Source organism: Taudactylus pleione, unplaced genomic scaffold (assembly GCF_031769625.1).
Source record: "Taudactylus pleione unplaced genomic scaffold, aTauple2 ptg000108l, whole genome shotgun sequence".
Classification (NCBI taxonomy): Eukaryota; Metazoa; Chordata; class Amphibia; order Anura; family Myobatrachidae; genus Taudactylus; species Taudactylus pleione.
In genome coordinates, this window is record NW_028284510.1 from 1,744,610 (window position 1) to 1,767,871 (window position 23,262).

General features: G+C 38.3%; 1 protein-coding gene across 1 annotated transcript in view; it reads right to left on the reverse strand.

Moving 5' to 3' along the window:
* Window positions 1-876: 876 nt before the first annotated feature.
* Window positions 877-23,262, reverse strand: part of LOC148525425 (sialic acid-binding Ig-like lectin 11) — a 100,208-nt gene continuing 77,822 nt past the window's right edge. The window contains exons 10-18 of the mRNA XM_088470930.1: window positions 22,261-22,515; window positions 19,065-19,100; window positions 15,361-15,615; window positions 13,270-13,311; window positions 11,507-11,767; window positions 9,343-9,378; window positions 7,401-7,494; window positions 2,633-2,756; window positions 877-1,071 (exon numbers count right to left, since the gene is read on the reverse strand). Of these exons, the coding sequence (XP_088327056.1) occupies window positions 877-1,071; window positions 2,633-2,756; window positions 7,401-7,494; window positions 9,343-9,378; window positions 11,507-11,767; window positions 13,270-13,311; window positions 15,361-15,615; window positions 19,065-19,100; window positions 22,261-22,515 (1,298 nt within the window). The remainder of the gene's footprint in view (window positions 1,072-2,632; window positions 2,757-7,400; window positions 7,495-9,342; window positions 9,379-11,506; window positions 11,768-13,269; window positions 13,312-15,360; window positions 15,616-19,064; window positions 19,101-22,260; window positions 22,516-23,262) is intronic.

A 23,262-nucleotide genomic window follows, 5' to 3' on the forward strand; every position in this document is an offset into this window, starting at 1 on the left:
TAAAAAAACGGAGATAACTTTTCACCATTGAATAGGTGTTGAAAAAAAGTGCAGAATTGGGGTTTAGGGGTGCAGGCTTAAAGAAAATAGCCTGCACCGCTGGGACTGACATTTAAAAAAGAACTGTGTCAAAAAATGTTAAAAAAAAAATAGGGACACCCCAAAAAATTAATTTAAAAATTGGGGTGAACAAAAAAAAATGGGAAAAAATTGTTTAACAATAGGGAAATAGGTTCAGGGCTATTCTGCAAGTGTGCGGCAGGTGTTTTGTAGACTAGATTTATAGCGGCAGGTGCACAAATGCAGAATTTTTAAACACTTACTTTATGGATATCAAAATATGCTAGTACCCATTTTCATGTACCCCAACGTTGATGGGACCACTTAAAAAAACGAAAAAAAGAACCTAAGTGCTCTTCTGCAACACTTCTTCAATGTCGGGAAAAAAACACTTACTGCGGCTATTTAAATCCCCGAATTTCAATTAAAGGCTAAAACGGGGGTACCCATAGTGTTCCCCATGTTTCTACAACTTTAGGGGGGTCTTACAATTATTTTAAGGAAAAATTCGTAACTTTACGCAAATCCAACTTCGGAGTTTCCCGTTTTCGTTAATTTTATATTGAATATGGGGATAAGCGGGAGCGCGCACCATACTTTAATGCAGGTAAAAACTCCGATATGAAACGTTAACTTCGACAGTGAAGTTAACGTTTCATATTGAATACCCCTCGTAATGGGATGTTGCTATGCATCATAAACATTTTGAAAAACATAGTTATTCATTTGTTTTAAAGCATGTTCACCATTTGGTGATGGCATATATAAATAATAAATGACAGGTGTAAAAAAAAAAAACAGTAAGAGATCCCGTCATTATGGAGGCTGAGAAGGGTCATGCGCCATGGATCCCTCGCACAATCCATTGACTTTTATCTCTGCATATTCTATGTGTGGTTGACTTGAGGAGACTCCAGAAGGGGCATCAGTGAAATCTATGGTGGAGTAATGCAGCTCTTCTTGGTCGGCTATGAGGCTATTAGAATCCATCTGTATATTTGAATCTTTAATCTACAGAGCAAATAAAATATTTTAGAAATATAAAATAATAATACAGTACATGAAACAATAAATTAAAAGAACAAGAAATGAAGCTCTACATCTATTGCCAAACTGCCATCAGATGTGCTGTATGTGGCCCTCAAATGCTTTTAGTGGTTTTTGTGGCTCTGATCACACCGACTCTGTTGTTTGAGATCATTTTATTGTATACAGTATTTATGGCTCATGTGTTACTGTATATCAGATTGTTATATCACAAGGGAGGCCCTCTTCATATGAAAGCTAGTAAAGCACTGCTCTATGGGACCTACGCATACTTTCCTACCCTCCGGAGTTGGTCTGGAGCCTCCTGAAAATCGGGTGCTGCTCCGACCTCCCGGGAAGGCAGGCAATCCTTCCGGCTGCCGCCCACCCCTCCTATTCCACCGCAATAACCCCTGCAACCCCCCCAGTGGGGGGGGGTTTGCGGTGACACAATTCACATCATTTTGTTCCCCCCCCTGCTTCACAATGCCTATATTATCGGCATTGTGTAGCGGGGGCGGGGACAAACTGACGCGATCACGTGGCCCCACCTTCACCATGCCCACAAGTGCCTGTCACCCGCCCAGCCACTCCCCCTTGTTCTGGCCACGCCCCCCCCCTGCTTGCCGAACTAGCTGCTCCCTCCAGGAAGGAGCAGCCAGAAAGTCAGCAGGTATGGACCTACGTAATCTAGTACATCTCTAATGCTTATAATTCATTCATTTATTTTATTCTTTAGCTTACATTTGCAGTTGTCCTCTTATCTGAAAACTGTACATTGCTATGTGTGATACATGAATTGAATGCAAAATGACGTATTTTACAGATCTGGCAGATAAAGGTGGTTGATACCATCTAAATAGAGGAACCAGGTGTAACCTATTGTGGTGTAGCCACCTTTACATGCAGGTTCTGTGCTGCAGGTTTGACACATGGGGTACAAACGCACCTTTAGGATGCTAGCTGTATAACAAATACACTGACATTCTAATTACGGGAAATAATGGGCCTGGGCAGCACAAATGCTCAGTCCCAATCCCCACTTTTATACATTTAATAAATGAATATCAAAAGAGAACAAATACTGAAAAATATTTAATATTATTTTTTAACAGATCTCCCTGTCTGGATCAATTTATATCTATGTACATTTTGACATATGAAAATTATTATTATTCGAACCATATAGAAATATTACACCACCAGGTACAGTATATTACATATATATTACACCACCAGGTACAGTATATTACATATATATTACACAACCAGCTACAGTATATTACAGTCAGTGAATAGTGAGTGCAACCAGTCGAGTTCTGCAGATGCTTTTGCTGATAACCTTTTAGTGGACATAACTTTACTGAATAAATATAAAGCATATGGTATCCGCTGTTGTTCCTCTGAGCAGGCAGATTAATATGATAGAAATCGGAATGTATGTTTTTATTTCATATCTTTGCGATGATATTTCTATTTCTTCATTATATATTCCTCATTACTAATTTTTACAAAAAAAGTTGGTGATTAATGTATATTTCCATACCTGCACTGGTCTTTTCTCAAATTCTTCAATATTCATATACACCTGGTTGGTGTCATCATTTGGCTCCTCGGTGGGAGGTGGTTCTTCAGGGGGCTCATATGTTGTTTTGTTAGACACCTTCTTCCTACCAATAACAGGAATGGTGCATTAGAACATACAGTCTCAATCAAATTATTTTTTTTCCAACTATTTGTCATGCAAGTTAATCTGTATTAAAACTAACCGGCTGAGATACATTGCAGTTAAAATACAGTTTTGTTTTCTTTTTATTTTAATTTGTGTTAATATGAATTTCCCTACAGCACAAAACCTTTTCTGCCAAGGCTTCCAGTTTAGGAATAGCAGCACCCATAACCATATAAGGAAAACTAAATATGGTAGGTGGCAACAATGCTCAGTTAATGTCCTTATCCCTATATCGCAGAGTCTTATCAAAGAATGAAGAAAATATTTAAGCATTGTAACCATAGATGTCAGAACAGGGGGGCAAGGGCATGACTTGTCTCCCCCCAACTTTGCAAGAGGTGCCAGGGGCACACTGAGGGCCTGATTCAGAGCCGGACGCTCTTTCAGAGCACTCGCTCTGAATCAGTGCCCTCCTTGTCTTTTTTAGAGCAGCCTCCTGACGGCCCGCATAGCTGTGGGTGACCACCCACAGCTATAGCGAGCGGCCAAAAAGATGGTCGCGATGGTCAAGACCATCGCGACCATAGGGCTTGCGACGAGACCCTTGTGGTAGGGTCTCGTCTGCCGCAAGCCCAGTAGTGCTTTTGGCTCTATCAGAGCCAAAAGCACTTCCACTGACATCACTTGTGATGCCAGTGGGGCCGGCCCCAGACGGTAGGCGTTCCCATGGGAACGCCTCCATCTGGCCAGCCACGCCCCCGGCACGCCCACCAAAGGGAGCGTGCTGTCACTCACCATCAACAGCACGCCCCCTTTGTAGCGAGACCCATAGCGACGGCTTGCCCGTCGCTATGTGGGTCTCGCGCATGCGCACGACAGAGCGGGCTCCCTCGTGCGCATGCGCACTGGCCCAACATCGACCCGCTTGCGAGTGCTCGGCGCTCAAGAGCGGGTCTGAATCAGGCCCTGAGTGCACTGCACAAGTAGAGTGCATTACTGGGAGCTGCGTAAGTTCCTTGAGACAACAAAAAAGGTCAGAGAGGCATCTGCTGAGCTCTGATTTGTGGAACTCATCACATGCTTCTCTGACCCATGGAGGAGATCAGCCGCAGCCTCATAGGAGGATTCAACAGAGGCAGAAAGCAGTTCCTGCTGGGTATGTGTTTGCTGTATGCTGAAAAGAATGGAGCCCCCCTAAAGAACTGAAGCAGTAAGGTATTTAAGGATTTGTATAATCGCAGTTACTCTCTGCATCATTATTAACTAGAGATGAGCAGTTTGGTTTCCTTGGAAACCGAACAACTCAGAACTTCGGGGATATGAGTTATTCCTGTCCTGGTTTAGCTCTTCCCGTTAAGTTCAGATACCAAAATGCCATCTTCCCAGCATCAGACCTAGCATGTTTTGAAATGCATATAAAAGTCCCACCCTTGTGATCAGGCGCCATTTCACACAGGAGAGTGGAGGGAGAGGATGTGGGACTGTAGGCTGGATGCCATTAGGACTAAAAATAGGTATGAATGCAAATAGTTTTTTGAGTAGTAGCTAGAGTACATGCCTTGTGCTAAAGGGTGACTGCAGGCATCCTCATTGTCAGTGTGTTTTTATGACTGCACACTCACACACTGCAGTGAAATTAAAAAGGCTACTGTTTGTGTGTGGTGGTGGTATTGTTGATTGCTTTTTTTCTGAACCTGCACCTTTTTTTCTCCAGGAAATCTAGCACTGCAGTATACTATTATATTTTATATATTGTTTATTTGTCCAAATCCTCAACTGTGTTTGAGGCTGCTGCACCCCAAGAAGACCTCTTTGTTTTGAGCTTTTCCCAGTTATATAAAAAGAATTGCAAAAGAAAAAACATTTTTATTCCTGTTGTCTAAAACAAAAAACTGCAGTATTTTCTAATTGAATATAAAAATGATATTGTGTATTTTCAGTGTGTGTTCAGATGAGTGAAACATCATATATTTTGTTCTGTGTGTGGTGGTATCCCTCAACCATCTGCACCTGAAAACAATTCTCACAAAAGAGACCTATTCCTCCTTGTGTGTAAAAACAATTGGCAGTGTTGTTTGTGTATAAAAAAATAAATGAGTACAAAAAAATTGCATAGTGTGTTTTCCTACTAGTGTAAGTGATGTTGTGTGCTGTGGCATCCCACCATCATCTTGCACCCCAAAACATTTCTCCGAAGTAATAAAAAATATTTTTTGGCTGGTGTCAAGGATAAAACCAATCATGAATCACTTGATAGAAGAGCAAGAGCAGCAACCCAATACTAGTGCTGTAGCTACTGCCAGTCATGACATTACAACATCTACTAAAGGTGGTCAGGGGAAAAGAAGGTTTATTAAAAAGTCACCTAAAATCTAAACAATATTTCACATTGTTAAAGAAAAAACATCACCTCTAACAATGTCAGAAAAAATTTACTGCCATAAAATGTAAAATTGCCAGCATGCCATTCACCACATGCAGTGGCAAGAATAGGTTCAGACCATGGCCTTCTTTTGTGAGTGGTGGTCCTGCTACTGCTGTTTCATACCCTAGAATGCTTATTGCGGAGGCTAGGGCCAAACACAGTCAGGCATTTTCTGCAACCTTGCATGCAACAGTTTCACGCTCTGAGTCTAGAGGTGCCACCTGTCACTTTGCATATCAGGACACAGAATCAACAATAAGGTTGAAGAACAAACTATGCAATTACAATCTTTACAGATCACTCAGAGTTCATGAGTGCTATGTGTGAGTGTGTCATTTCTGAAACTGTAACTGTAGAGAAGCCACATTCCACCATTTCTGCACTCCCTGAATATGTGATGAGTAGTAGTAAAATTAATGATGGGGACATAGAAATTGAGGATGCTACAGTGGAAATGCGACAGGATAAAGTGAATATTTGTCTTTATGAATATTTGTCTATATGATGCAAATGAGGATTTTGATGGTGAATTTGGAGGACAAGAAGATGATGATAAAATTTAGGAGTAGGATGTTGTTTGTGTCAGAGTAAGGCAGTCATGCTTGGACAAAAGTCCAAAAAAAAACACCTCTTTCATGTGGAATTGTTTTTATCCAAATCCTGGCAACATTTGTCAAGCCATTTTATTTGGAAAAATCTCAAATATCCTGTAAAATAACGACAAGCAGTTCAGAATCAGCTGGAAGCAACAAGGATAGATCCCAGCACATGCAATCTCCACCGCCAACACCTTCATCATCAATCTCTTCATTAATGTTTGGAGGTTTAGTCCTGCATCCAATTTGTAAAGGCAGGATTCCCAAAAAGATTCCTCACATGCTACGGCTGCTGGGGGTGAATCTCCATCACAGATGGGGACCAAGAAGACTAGTAGTTTAAAACAATTGACTGTGAAACAATCATTTGCAAGAGGAAGCAAATATGAAAGTTACTATCCAGTTGCACAGCAGATCACTGAAAACATGATGTCATCTGCTTTTAGACAATTACTGTAGTTGAGGTTCTGTGTCCCTTGTACCAAATTCCATCTTGAAGCCATTTTACTAGAACAGTAATTTATTGCCTGTATTGGGAAGTTAAAAAAAATTCCCTTATTCTTGGCCTAGAAACTGCAGATCCAAAACCTAAACCAAAACACTTGGGGTGGTTTTGGAAAAAGAAAACCAAAACCTTTGAGGTTGGATTTGACAAACTAAAACTTGGGATCCATGCACATCTCTATTATCAATCTGATTTTGCTTTATAAATTATTGAAACTTTACATCTATGGAATTACTTCGCAAAATCCCAACAGTTCCCAGAAATCGCACCCTTCTCCACGCTCATGCGTGAGCCGTGGGTACATTGGGAGGATTCCTATTGGATCCCTCTCAGGGAACTCTCTGGTAATAAGTCCATAGGCTTCTATTAGGCAACATCAAAGTTAAAACAGAAAATAAGTTGGAAAAGATTGCCTGACTACTCAATATTCTCAAAGCCTATGACTTCTTGAGATTTTTGTGGGGAAGAAAGAAAAAAATTGGGAGAGAAGATGGACGAGATTGTGCATAGTTTTCAATCCAAATTTTTTGCAACCTCATTATTCTCTGTACTGATTTTGTGACTATTCTATATTAGGGGTGTAGAAGGACAATTTTAAAAGCAAGAAGAGGATATACAAACTATACTAATGTTTATGATTATACTTATCCCGTAGGTACCAATATTGTAATTTGTTTGCATGCTGTATTTTCTGTAATTTGGGATAATTACTCACTACAATTAGCTTATGCTTGTTTGGGAGAATGCTGGAAAACAGTGCACTCTTTTTACACAAATTTGGGTTAAGTTCTCATCAATTAATGATCAACTAACAATTTACTGTAGTTATTAAACTTCAATAACCAGGGGTATGCTATAGTCGAAGGAGTTGATTAATTTTTTATATCAATTAATTAAGAAAAATAATATTTTTTATATTATATCTTTGACAGTGCATGGAAATAAATGGAGCAACCAGTTTTGATCAAAGCAATCTTGCACCCAAAATATATTTACTTATTGATTCCAGATATATCAATACCATATATTTGTCATATTCATGTAATTATGGTATATAATGATCTTACTAGTATAGTACACACATACAATATTACCATGCTGCATAGAAACTCTTACCTTGCAATTAATTTTGAAATTAAAAGTACAATAACAACCACGCCAATTCCACACACGACCCCAATCATTATATCACGGATAGTGTATTCCGCAGCTTTAAAAGAAAGATAACAAAGTTGAAAATTGCAAAACATATTCACTCTAATATTTAACAAAATGAATATTATTTTGGTTCATTATTTATGTACAATTTCAATAATATAGTTGTTGAAGATTATGGATTCCCAACATGTTATTTAATAAATAAATTATTTTCTACGCCAAGAACTTTGGACAATTTAAAAAAATTAATAGAACTTCATCAGCTGCATCAGAATATTTGTCATGGTTGGCCAAAGCCATGCCAGCATTAGAGGTATGTGGTATGAAGAGGGCATCCCTGGATTAAAAGTAGATGACACATGAACAGTTGATATCCAAGCCTGGGATGTCCTGCTGCCGCCATACCTCCTGCTCACTCACAATAAAAATGTTTGGCTTATAAAATGTGGATTCTACAGCCTTAGTTAGAGCAATGTCATATCTTGATTCAGGATGCTGTTGATTTCCAATCAGAAAACAGTAATGTACTGGAGGGATATAACACCCCACTCAGGGCCTGATTCTGTAAGGAACGTAATAGCAAAGCTACAGGCTATAGATGTATGCACTCAAGCAGCTTTGCAATTGCGATCCTTTGCAAATATCATAATGCACAAGAGGCATCATGCCTCCTGTGCATTACTTAACCGAGCTGCGTTGTTCAACGCAGCATCGGTTAATCTGCGTACCATCAGCCGGCTGCGGTGACCCATGGGGTCTTGCAGCCGGCCGCTGCAGTTTACAGGAAGAGGCCAGGAAATCTGCATCACCCGATGGAGATCCTGGTTTCTTCTCTCCCCCACAAAGGCGGTGTTTTTGGAAAAAGAGGGCATCGCCGCCCCCTCCCCGCCCACAAATGGCAGCGGATTGTCAATCATTCACAGTCTGGTGCCAGTTTGCGTGCAGCCTCGCAGACCCATTTTGTACATGCGCAGAACAGGTCTGGCTCCTGCACAGATTCCCAATCATCAGGAATCTGCGATCAGCAGTGTACTAACCTGCACTGCTGAATTAGGCCCTCAGTGTACTATCTCATGGGAGGAGAGTTTGATATATGCAGATGTTTTTCCTAAACCCTTAGTCACCGACTAACCACTAATAAATAACCCTGTTAGTAGAACTATATGGTGCAGCAGATATTTTTTACTTGTTAAAATATTAAACTGTTTCAGAAACTTGCAATCAGAGAAAATATTAATCTTTACCCCCTTTCAGTAAACTCATTATAGCTCTCACCACGCCATTCAGGTGATTTTGCAACGGCTATTAATCAGTACAAAAGCAAATTTATACTTATATATGTATGAATTATAACTGTAAAGCAAAATTTAAATAAGTGCTTTAACAGTTAATAGTTAATTTCACAAGAACTAGAAAGCAAGCTCTGCAGGGGATTCATAGGAGAAGAATGCCTATGTGCAATCTCCATGAAGGCCCACTTACCCTCGTGCCAGAAATTGCACAGTTAAGATTACTGCACATGACTCCAGGAAAATGGCGCTGGTGACATTTTCCCAGATTCTTTTTATCTACTGGGATGCTTGGGCCATTTTCCCAGAGATGAAACAGTAAGGTAAGTACATTGAATGAGTGAAGGGTGTGTTATGTGACCCCCCTTGTCTCAGCAGAGCAGTGCACAGCCTGGACCCATTACAGATATGCCAGTGAAACTCTGACAGTCATGGAATCATAGACTGAACTGAACAGTTTACCCATATTTACGAATTACAAAAAAAATTGAAAGCAATAATTATAATAATATCATTCGAATGACAAACTACAAAATAATAGTCCAAAAGTTTGTGTGTGGGGGAAACATAAATGTGCAATAAGAAAAACCTAAAAAGAAAATGAAATATACCTCTGGAAGATGTCCCGGTAGTCTCTGGCTTAGTACCTGCGAAGATATTACATGGATCACATGACACATAATACATCACTCATTATTAACAGAATTCTTAAAAATCATACCTTGTATCTACATATTGTCTTTATTAGAAAATGTATTCTAAAACTGAATATGTTTTAGCTAAATAAGATTTTTTTTTTAATATTTATGCTGCCCCCAGGCCGGCATTGAAATTTTATGCGAATCCCCTCGGGGGGGGTTTCAATTTTTAGAGGTTTTAAAAATATCATACATTAAAGATGGTTTTCACCCCGAAACTGCCCATCTAAATGCTGTCACTATTAGTACTACAAAGGAGAACTTTAAATGGTGTATTTACAATGATACAATAACTGTTGTCCTTGTCATGAATAATTATTGTTCCCATTCACAATCTACAATGTTAAAATAATATTGATCCCTTTATATTATGGGGCAAAATTAATGTCTGATTTTATTTTCATGAAATAATTTTGCTCTTATAAAATAATTATTATATTTGTGTCCATTAAGCCCCCAAAATAATGATTGCTGTCATTGTATGTTTTGAGTGGTCAGATAGCATCTTCAGAGGCTTTATCTAGTAATTTGTCAAACCCATGTAAAAAAAAAAAATTATTGGGACATGAATGTTTATTTTATTGCTTTGAAAAACTGCAATTATCTGATATTTTTTAAGTTGATTTTCCTTTATTAAATCTTACATAAAAAAAACACCAATAAATTCCCTAAAATACTGGTGGTTTTATTAAACTGCACTTTAGAAATTTCCTTACCTTACCTCCTGGTCTCTTTTTCTCTTTGAAAACCAGTGGTCACCACATGAGGGTGCATATTAAGAGGTTCCTTTTCACTTTATAAGGACATCCTTATTCCAGGAAGATCTGCTGCTAATGGGTAGCTCCCATTGACTCCAGGTGGAGTTGCAGAGATTGAACATTTCCTTCCTTGGAAACCGGGTGTTTAGTTTATGACTATTATGCTGATTGTCAAGTACTTACATCATATGTGGAATTAATACCTATTCATTAATTCTATTTTACCACACTAAAAGTCAATTTTGCCTGTTTAGTGCTGGGTTGTTATCCAGATTTGGACACCATTAAAGTGAAAGGAAGTACCATAGGAGTGGACATTGCCTTCACACCCCAAAGTGTAATAATATATGATGTTTTAGGTCGTATTTCTGATACTGGGCAGCCTAGGACCACACAGGAGAAGCTGCTGTTTTTTAATCTACATTAATGGTCTGAAACCAATTAACGCATTGAGGGTGTTATATATATATATATATATATATATATATATATATATATATATATATATATAGAAAAAACATCAGTTTATCCACCAGTTTATCCACCATTTGTGGAAGACATGTCTCTGAGCATGATACAGACATCACTCTGTTTTCCTCCGGTGCTCTGACCAGCTAACCAGATGTACTGTCTTTTCTTTTCAAGTATGCATATTTTCTAAACTATGCTCATCTTGATAAAGGTTCTTGAGTTGAACCGAAACGTCAATGCTTATTATGGTGGATTATAAATCAAAGCCATTCGAGGCGAATTTCTAATTTCTAGTTATTTTTAATAAATATTGGTTGTTTAAACCTTATTGGTGAGTGCTTCCTTCCACAAATGGTGGATAAACTGATGATCATTGATCTTGGTAAGCACCCCAAAGTTGTCTGTTTAAGAGATGTGAGTGCAGTACTCTCTGTTGCCTATATATATATATATTTATATATATATATATATATATATGTATATATATATATCAATATATATATATATATATATATAGACAATAATGGACGGCCCTCCACAGGATTTATCAACATTGACTACTGCAGCTTTCTGGATAAATCCGAGTCACAGTTCTGATCATTTTCTGGGTTTTGAATCTGAATTCACGTTTTGAATTGCATAAATTGCATGGTTTTAGCTGTTTTTAAAAACGTTTTATTGATTTAAAAAAATTAAAAAAAAACAGATCCAAAACACTTGAGGATGGTTTTGCAAAACCAAAACCAAAACATGGAGATGAATCCAGATTCAAAACCAAAACATGGGGGTCAGCACATGTACTTTATCTATAATTTATACAATCAAAGTAATGGCCCTACGTTGATTACCTTGATTGCTGGTGAATTTGATACGATTTTCAATAACACCATGTCTGTTCCATGCAAAGCATCTGTAAGTGTCTGCTTCTGAGGCTGTTATATTAATCAGTGGTCCCAATAATCTTCTACCAACCATGTTATTCAAGTCTACGTGAACTTCTCCCTTTATCCATCGCGCAGTAGCTGCTGGGTTACTGTCCGCAGTGCAGTTTAGAGTCAGAGACTCTCCCTCATTTATAGTCACAGACAGACTTGCTTCAACTGTTCTACCTAGAAAGTTTCATAAGATATATATCAATTATCTGGGAATGGCACAACAATATACATAGAACATAAATCTTTATTTATTAAAAGTCCAGTGAATGCTGTTATTTTCGACTATCTATCTATCTATCTATCTATCTATCTATCTATCTCATATCTATCTATCTATCTATCTATCTATCTATCTATCTATCTATCGTACAGGGCATGAAAGATCAGTCCTGGGATCATATCAAGGGGTGACGCATTGTGATGTGCAGACTTTGAACCCATATCTTCTTTTATCTTTCTGAACACCATTGGACATTTTAAATAAGCTTTTTAACACCTCTTGTGTGTGCATAATGGTTGTAAAACATATTACAATTTGGGCAGGATGGATCAAAATCGACCCCTATCAGCATGCATAACAACATCATTTTTTATTGCCAGCTTGCAGCTATATTTATCCACTGGGACAGCTCTACTCATATAGATCTGACCCAGCAAAGTATTGACTCCAGGTTTATGACCTGGGAATCAAGGACGTAATCATCTTAGGTTCAACGAGTTCAGTTGCTATTGGGCCAACATCTGAGCCTTACCATAACCTCCATTCTAACTACTCCTACCTATCCCCCTAGTGCCTAACCATAACCTTCCTTCTCATAGCCTAAGCCTAACCTCCCTTCCTGTAGTCTTACCCTCCCATCCCATAGCCTACCCCTACCTATCCCCCTAGTGCCTAACCCTAACCTTCGCTCCCATAACCTAGTCCTAACCTCCCCTCCTGTAGCCTTACCCTCCCATACCATAGCCTAACCACCCTCATCCCCCAGTGTCCAACCCTAAATTTCCCTCCCATAGCCTAACTCTAATCTCCCTTCCTGTAGCCTTACCCTCCAATCCTATAGCATAAAACTATCCCCCTGTAGCCTAAACCTACCCATCTACCTAGTATGTACCCCTAACCACCTCTCCTGTAGCCTAGCAATAACCCTCCCCTCCTATAGTGTAACCCTTACCTTACCCTCCCATAGCCTAATCCTAACCCTCCCCTCTTGTAGCCCAACCCTACCAATCCCCCTAGTGCCTAACCCTAACCTCCCCTCCCTTAGTCGAGCCCTCCCCTCCCGTAGTGTAACCCTAACCTCCCCTCCCATAGTTTAGCCCTCCCCTCCTGTAGTGTAACACTAACCTCTTCTCCTATAGTCTAGCCCTCCCCTCCTGTAGTGTAACCCTAACCTCCCCTCCCGTAGCCTAACCCTCTCCTCCTGTAGTGTAACCCTAACCTTCCCTACCATAGCCTAATCCTCCCCTCTTGTAGTCTAACCCTAAACCTCCCCTCCCTTAGCCTAACCCTAACCCTCTCTCTAGTGTATAACCCTATCCCTCTCCTCCCATACCCTAACCCTCCCTCCCTTCTCATAGCCTAACCATAACTGTCAACATTATAAATGCCAACATTGAAAATGTCAAAACTATGAATATACCCTGATTACATCAGCATAAAAAATAAATCATCATGCCTTTAGAAGAGGAAATTCTGACATCTGGTTTTCTTGGTGGATCTGTAATGAAACAACATTGATGGAACATTTACTATATTGAATTTCCATATTATTATGTTAACTCTAACTAATTTTATTTTATTAAAGCTAATTAGCTGATGCAAACATTAATGCACAATAGACCCACCTACACCAGCGATGCTGATACCTATCATATGAAGTGTTCCCAAACCATCTACTGGTGAATACTGAAACACAGGGGTATTTTTACTAAGCAAAGGGTTTTCATAGGGTAAATTTACTAAAGTGAGAGTTTTTAGAAATGAGTTTAGAAGAAATGGTGCCCATAGCAACCAATCATATTCTAGCTATTATCTTCTAGAAGGTGCTAGTTAAATGATAAGTAGAAAATGGTCTTCAGACTGCACACCCCGAACATATAAATATATAATTGGAGGTGCTACCTGTGGAGACCATGGATATATACACAAAAAGAAGAAATACAAGTACACAGTTCCAAATTAACAGAATATATATAAATAAATACATTTTGCAGTAAATAGAGGTTTTTGGCATAATCTTGGCCAAGGTTATGGGCCTACCCACCACATCCGGGTAACCTCTGAAGGGTAGGTCCCTGACATACTAGGGTTCAAATCCAGAGCACAGGACATCCCCAAACTAGCCCAGCTAAGCCACCCCAAGGCACCACTCTAATAAGAAAAGTGAACTGTAAAGGAAATAGTAAATGTTAAGTAGAATCTGATCAGTTGCTATGGGCAACATCTCTTCTAAAACTCTCTACTAAAAACTCTCACTTTAGTAAATTTACCCCATAACCTCAGATTTTTAGAGATTTTGCTTGTGGCATTAATGTCAAAGGCAAAATTAGGCTGGTTTTCCATTCAATTTTATTGTCATTTTAAATATTGCTGGCAAAACCACAGACAATCTTGTTTTGAAAACAGGCCGCTTATTAAATATATCTATTAGTGTTTAGAGAGTTTATAGAGAACCTGATCACCAGCCTGTTGCTTTTTTAAGCCCTAGCATATTTATTATGCATCTGACAATTGTGGATTGTCATTGTACTTGGAGATGGCAAATTGTACTATAGGACTGTTAATGAGAGTTGATTCTTCTACGGACCAAGAGCCAGATTCAGCTTAGGATGGAATCGCAAAGCTGCACGCAAGCAGATTTGCAGATCCGTCCTTGCAATCATGGTAATGCAGTAGGTGGAATCGTGCCCCCTGCATGTATTACTTATCCGAGTTGCGTTACTTATTCAAGCTGGCTTGCGTGATCATGCCGCCACAGATGGGAGAAAGAGGTCAGGAAATCTCCATCAGTCGAGACCCTGAACTCTTCCCTCCCCAATGGCGACGACACGTCTCTGTTTTGGGAAACAGAGGCCATCGCTCAGATGGCAGCAGAGTGCCAATCACTGACATGCTGCTGTCGCTCTACATGCGATCACGCACGACCCCTACTGTACATGTGCAGTATGGGTCCAGCACCTGCGCAGAATCGTGAATTGCACTGTTGAATCAGGCCCCAAGTTATCCTATACCCAGTTAACTGGTCAGTATTTGTCTGGCTTTTAAATGAAACTCTGTAGATGAATTATATTATATTAAGTATAAAATAATTTTCTATTATAGATAAATAAAACATCTGCTGTTGGTACACTGTGTGATTTAGGATTTAATATAGTAAACACAGTATGAGAAACATTAAAACAGGTCGAACTGGGAGAAATCTTTATGATCCACTAACAAAGCATCACTTAAAACTTATAATTATTATTAATATGCTGGGGTTCCTATTTGTTGATGTTAGCAAGACAGATCCCTTTTTTCATCTAAAATATTTACCTTACAATTCTAATTTGCCCAAATAGTAAATCCCAGATAAATCCAAATTAACTGGAAAAGTTGGAATAAGTTATTGTAACTGTTTTACCTTATTTGAAACCTTAAAGGGGGAATGGGGTCAATTTTTCATGCAGAAAAAACTTCAAGTTAATTAGGCGTAAACATATTCACTTCAATATTATTAAATATATGAGGTTTTAGTTGTTCTTTATTATTCTGTAACAAAACCTACATTGTAAAGTTATGGTGATATTTTTATTCATTCTCCAATATTCATTCCATGCTACGCAGTAATATGTATCAGTGTCATTAGCTGTTATGTTTGTCAGACTGAGCTCCAGCTCTTGTCCAATCACATTACTGGTAACATTCTCCCCTCCCTTCATCCAGGTCACATTAACTGCCGGGTTACTGTCTGCCGAGCAGATTAATCTCAGTGAGTCTCCTTCCAGCACTATCAAAGTTTCCATTTCCATGTTTTTATTTCCTAGGAAAACATAAAACTATGATTATCAAATTTACAATTACATGAAATGAGCTCATGTTATAAGGAAAAGACATTTGATCCATGCATTGCCTATTTCAGTGATTTTCAACCTTTTTTATCTCGCGGCACACTACACAAGATTTTAAAATTGCCAAGGCACACTATCCGACGATGCGGTGTGCGCGGACTATGAAAAAACACACTACATTAGTTCCCACAGGAACAAAACACACTACATTGGCCCCCACAAGAATAAAAAACACACTACATTGGCCCCCACAAGAATAAAACAAACCCATTGGCTGGCCTAACAGAAAAAAAAAACCACATTGCTCCCCACAAAAAAAACAACCATACCACATTGCGCCCCACAGAATTGCTCCCCACAGAAAAAGAAACCTATGGCTGGCCCCACAGAAACAAAAAACAAAACAAAACACATTGTTCCCCACTAAATAGGCAAATATATGGCTGGATAACATATGGCTGGTTCTCACTAAAAAAAATGACATGACTGGTTCCCACGAAAAAATAAACTATGGCTGGTACCCACGAAGAAGAAAAAAATGTCTGGTCCCCACAAAACCCACATTTCTTCCCCCCTTGTCACTCACACTGCAGCAGGATCGCGTGCGGGCGGGCTTCCAGGCAGGCTGCAGAGCGGGCTGGCTGATTGGCGCAGGGCGTTGGCTGGCAGAGTGGGCTGGAGGGCAGTGGACAACGTGGCGTGCGTGACCTGTGATGTCACGCCGCCGCATCTTTGTAGGTCACTACCCGGTCGCGCCAGAGTCTCCCAGAGGAGCTCAGCGGCCCGGGATGCTGAAGTACAGTAAAATGTGCCCGGTGGCTCTGACAGCCCCGCGGCACACTTCACAACCGGCCACGGCACACTTGTGTGCCGCGGCACACCGGTTGAAAACCTCTGGCCTATTTATTACACTATTCCCAGTGTGATTTTACAGGTGAAGTATCACAGGGTGTGTGCATAGTGACTCAGACTACTACCGTGAACAAGACTAGTAGGAGAACAAAATAGAGGAAAGTGATGGTTTTAAAAATGACGTTGTCAAACATGTTGAATAAAGTCAATTTTAACTTTTTTTCAAATGAAAGCTGTCACTATTCACAGTGTTAGGAATTGATAGACAGTAGACACATGTGTATGGAATACCCTGTCGACAGCAGAATATCAACATGGTCAGTATGTGAACATTTGACATGTTGACATTCGCAATGTCAACACTGACATAATGCCGACATGTTCAAAATGTTGACATTCTGCACGTAGAAGGTACTATTTCAACCTCACCTTAACCACAGCCTAACCCTAATGCTCGTAGTGTAGACATGCATAAAGTTAAAGCTTTGAACAAGGCGACATGTTGAATGTTGACATGTTGGACACCAGCGTTATGAACATGTCGACATTCTAACCAATTATTCTATATTCTGAATGTCGACATTCCAGTTACAGTACACCACATTTGTAGCTGCCATGATTATAGCCTAAGCAGAATATTTACAAAAGAAAATATATATGTTGTCATGATCTATCCTATAATCAGACATTACTGTACTTTAGATACTGTAAAATGGTTTTTTGCAAATTAGTTGTGGTCAAAATTAAAAAAGCACCATATTTGTTCACTGTATAATTTGCATGGGAAACATAAAGTATCAGATCAGTTTATGTAGTACTGTACATAACAAGGGATCAAAATTATGTTATCATGTTTCATATGTATATGTGTGAAAAAATCATGACATGTTATTATTATTATTATTATTATTAATAATATTATTATTATTGTTATCATCATTTATTTAAATGGCACCACAAGTGTTCCGCAGCACCTTACAAAGTACATAGGCAAATAGATTGACTTACAGTGACTTACAGTACAATACAATACAGAACATGGATAATATACATTGCTACATTCACGACCATAACACCCAGATAAGCAACAGAGCAAAGCAACCAAGTGTTAGGTGCCCTTGTGGGGAGTAAGAAGTAGATGAAAGTAGATTTAGGAGAAGCATAAGAGGGTAGAGGGCCCTGCTTATAACAGCTTACATGGAAATACAGTAATTGCATATCTCTACTAAATTTCAGAAGACATTCTATGTATATTTGTATAATCCACTACAAGAATTGTTCTTGGACAAAAGATCAATAACATGTTTGTAAAATAAATTAGCATCCCAGCACACCTATATCACTGGAGGATGGGGGATTTGGGGCAGAAATAACAAGATAAAAAAGTTGCATCTCTACTTTTCAGCCTTCTCAAGGCAGCTGATCGTGCAAAAATGTATGTGCGTGTTCCATTTCTTTGTTTTATTTCTTTTTTATTTTATTGAAAAAGTTAATTTGTTAAGCATTGTGTTTATTTATGTATATATGCCACATAAATTTTCAAAGCAATTATTGTAAAAATTATAATTAGGTTGAGACATAAACTAGACCTGAGGCATAAGACTGACTTGTAAGTCAAGGACCATTGTAAACCTTAGGGTTGAGTTGTGGGTTGCTCCCCTTTAAGAAATATTTGATTGACAGTTGTATGTGGCCATGTTTCTTTGCCTAGCGATTAGGGAACCTATTGTGCATGAAGAGTGATGGGATATTATGGTTTGTTAGTCATTTTTTATTTGTTATGTGGTGGAAACACTGTTTGTTTAGTTATGAAGATGCTGCATTTATTAGTTGGGTGTGCTCTCCCCGCAAATAATGAGATATTAGACCTTTATTGTCCTGTCTGGGAATTTGGAATGTGTCTGCCTGGGTGTGCTTTGTGGATTGGAGCAGATTTTAACACCAATGATTGAGTTGGTTGCAAATTATTGTCTTGATTTTGTTCTTTTGTCTGCCACCATACTTACATTTTAATAAAAAATAATTTCGATATCAGAAAATATATTTGATCAATTTTTTAAATGCCAATTTCCAGTTGGTATGTGTCACTAATTTAGGTAAAGATTAGTTGTTGTATATGTATTGAAGGAAGGGAGCTGAGCAACAGACTTCAACCGTTAGAGGGGGTTTAATGTTTAAATATGATTGTCCTAAAATATATTACTGTCACATAGTAAATAAAACGAGCAAATATGGTAGAATGGACAAGGAAATGTAGAGGAAATAATTACTTAATTTAAGTATCAGGTAATGTAATAAATATATACCTGAACATAGGAACTATAATTATTTATGAAATCACTGTTGTACCTCAAACATTACAGTATATACTCTTGTAACATTAATAATATCTGACTGTATCAGTGACATGACACAGTGATATGTTATTTCACAAATGAGGCCGCAAAATATCCATAAAAATAAATGTTCATTTAGGCCAAGTGCAACCTTAACAAATGTTCATACATTCTGTTATTTCAATTTAGGCTTCAACTGTATATCATTTCATATTTATGAAATGTAGTATTACCATTGATCTCTCCTGTAATAATGATGGATGGGGGATCTGTAACAAAAACAGAGAATACACTATGAAATTAGGAGTGTCCAATATTTTTATGTATATTAGTCAATGACAGATAATAGTGATATAAAATAAATTATTCCCATTTAGGTTTTTGCTTCCTGCTTCAGAGTGAAAAGCTGCTTTCTTTCTGATATAATAGTTTAAATCTTACCTAATTTTATTTAAAAAAAAGAGACTGCAGTGATAATAAAAATAAATTAGGATAGACATATAAAAGCAAAAATAAAAACAACTTTTAATTTACATGTGCAAAAAAGTCTTCATGTTCATGGTCCCTGTGATTAATCATTTGGAAGGTAGTTGTGTTGCCCATTTTAGCTGGTCATGGGGTGAGTTTTAAGTAAAAAGAAAAAAGAAACTAAGTTAAAAACGGAATTAAACCTTTTATTGTTTTAATTAGATATTATTGATTTAAAATAAAACAAAAGATGGATATAAGATGCCCACAAAAATGAGTTAAAATTGGTTGAAATAGAGCTGATATTTTTATAACTGACAAAGCTGTTGCTGAAATCTACCATTTAATGACTTATAGATGCTGTATGCTAAAGCATATTTTAAAATTTTAGTTTTTATCCTTTTCCAGTTTTGTGAAATGGCACTCTTTTCTATGTTTTTGTGAAATCTTAATTTAGTGTACATAATATTTTCAGGCTAAAATTTTACTCTGTGAGAAACCTGTTTGGGTGGAATGCGTTGCAGTGTTTTGAGAATTTGTTGTGGGAAATTATTTATAAACATCCCCATTTTTTTAAGATAGGTATTTCTGAGATGTTGTACATGTCTACAAGAGGTCTCTGATGTGGAAAAAAATATAATACTAAATTATTCACTACCAGAAGGAGCTGGGAGAAGGGAATTTAAAAAGTGCTTTTTGCTATGGTTCATGCACTGGTCACATGGAGGAGTACATGAACTGACAGAGATATGTCAGTCATCATCATTCACTCAAAATGATGACCATCATTTTATTGATCTATATTTTGTTATTAAATAAACTAGTAAAAATACTGTACATTCACAATCTAGATATGTAATCCCCCCAAAAAAGGTCCAATAGGCATCGTGCTCTAAGAAAGTGGGCTGTGACACTATACTACCTGCACAGTGGGCTTCGTATGGTATAATGTAACATAGCGGTAGCCTGTAAGTACAAAGGGTCTTCCCGATTGATGAGTGTGGGGTGATAAAGAGTTCATTAATATACCTTTAATATTTTATTGAAGCTAATTAACTGATGCAAACATTAAAGCACAATACACCTACCTACACCAAACAAAACACAGGAGTATTTTTACTAAGCAAGGGGTTTACATAACCTAAGATTTTCAGAGATGTTGCTTGTGGCATTAATATCGAAGGCAAAATAAGCCTGGTTTCCATTTATTGTCATTTAAAATTTTGCAGGCAAAACCACAGAAAACCTGGTTTTGAAAACATGGTGCTTAGTAAATATATCTATTAGTGTTTAAAGAGTTTAAAGAGCCTGTTGCTTTTTTAAGCCATAGCAAGTTGACTATGCTTCTGACAATTGTGGATTGTCATTATTCTAATAGATAGCAAATTTTATTAACATTTGATTTGTGTGATAAATTCACCCCAGGTCCAACAGTGAAGCGCCAGAGGTACCACTATTGTTTTAACTTGAATCATATACAGGGAAGATGAAAGTGAATCCCTGTTAACTTCTTAGACGGCATCCCTAACGGACCAAGCAAGTCCTTAGTGGAGCCGTCATATATATCTAATTATGCAAATTGTACTACAGGACTGTAAATGAGAGTTGATTCTTCTACAAACCAAGGGCCTGATTCAGCTTAGGACGAAATTGTAAAACTGCACACAAGCAGTTTTGCAATTGCATCCTTGCAATTATGGTAATGCAGCAGGTGGCAGTAATCATCCTGCACGCATTACTTATCCGAGCTGCATTGTACAACGCTGCATTCGATAATCTGCGAGAACATCGTCTGGCTAAGTGACCCATGGGCTCACACAAGCCAGCCGCCACAGATGAGAGTAAGAGGCTGGGAACCTCCATCAGCCGACAGAGATCCTGGACTCTCCCCCAACCAATGGAGGCGACAGCAGGTGGCATCACGCATCCTGCATGCATTACTTATCTGAGCAGTATTGTTCAACGCAGCATCCGATAATCTGTGAGAATATCGGCTGGCTAAGTGACCCATGGGCTCATGCAAGCCAGCCGCCGCAGATGAGAGTAAGAGGCTAAGAAATCTCCATCAGCCGACAGAGATCCTGGACTCTCCCCTAACCAATGGAGACGACAGCAGGGGGCATCACGCATCCTGCATGCATTACTTATCTGAGCAGCATTGTTCAACGCAGCATCCAATAATCTGTGAGAATATCGGCTGGCTAAGTGACCCATGGGCTCATGCATGCCGGCCGCCGCAGATGAGAGTAAGAGGCTAAGAAATCTCTTCCAGCTGACGGAGATCCTGCCCTCTTTCCTCCCCCCGAACATCACTCCTTCTCCCGTCCACAAATTTCAGCAGACTGTCAATCACTGACAGTCCACTGCCAGTCTGCGTGCGATCACGCACGACCCATACTGCACATGCGTAATACGGGTCCGGAGCCTGCACAGATTCCCGACCATTGGGAATTTGCGTTCGGCAATTTACTTGCGTGCACTGCTGCATCAGGCCCCAAATTATCCTATACCCAGTTCACTGGTCAGTATTTGTCTGGATTTTAAATGAAACACTGTATATGAATTATATTATATTAATAAGTAGTGTATAAATAATTTTCTATTATAGATAAACATCAGCTCAAATTGGGAGAAATGTCCAGGATCAACTAACAAAGCATCACTTAAAGCTTATAATTATTATTAATTTTGATGTTAGCAAGACAGATCCCTTTTTTCATCTAAAATATTTACCTTACAATTCTAATTTTCCCAAATAGTAAATCCCGGATAAATCCAAATGAACTGGAAAAGTTATAATAAGTTATTGTAACTGTTTTACCTTATTTGAAACCTTAAAGGGGGTACATTTTTCATGCAGAAAAAAACTTCAAGTTAATTACACATTTTCACTTCAAAATTATGGGAACCCTAAATATAAGCAATATTAATTGTTCCTTATTATTCTGTAACAAAACCTACATTGTAAAGATATGGTAATTTTTTTAGTTTTTCTCCAGATTTCATTCCATGCTACGCAGTAATATGTATCAGTATCGTTAGCTGTTATGTTTGTCAGACTGAGCTCCAACCCTTGTCCAATCACATTACTGGTAACATTCTCTCCTTCCTTCATCCAGGTCACATGAGCTGCCGGGTTACTGTCTGCCGAGCAGATTAATCTCAGCGAGTCTCCTTCCAGCACTATCACAGCTTCCTTTTCTATGATCTTATTTCCTAGAAAAACATAAAAATATGTTTATTTATTAAATTACAATTATATGAAATATATTCATGTTTTAAGGAAAGGACATGCATTGCCAATTTATCACACTATCCCAGTGTGATTTTACAGGTGAAGTATATCAGGGTGTGTGTATAGCGACTCAGACTACTACAGGCAACTGGACTAGTGGGACAACAAAAAAGAGGAAAGTGATGGTTTTAAAAATTATGGTTTCAATCAAGTTAATTTTAACTTAAAAAAAAAGTATTTTAAAATACTTAAAATAGCTATTAATAAACACTGTGTACTCACTTATATTATTGAAATGAGAGCTGTCCCTATTCACAGTTTTAGCAAACGATATACAGTAGACACACATGTGTGGTATACCATGTCTACACCAGAATATTAACATGGTCAGAATGTTGACGTTCAGGATGTCGACATGGTGAATATTTGACATATTGACATCCACAATGTTGACACTGACATAATGCCGACATGTTCAAAATGTTGACATACTATTTCAACTTCATTCTAACAACAGCTTAACCCTAACATTAGTGCTCGTAATATAGACATGCATAAAGTTAAAAGTTTGAACAAGGTAACATGTTGAACGCCAACACTATGAACATGTCGACATTCTGACAAAATCTGTCTATATTCTGAATGTTGCCAATCCAGTTACAGTACATCACATTTGTAGCTGTCATGATTATAGCCTAAGCGGGATAATTGCAAAAAATATATAAATG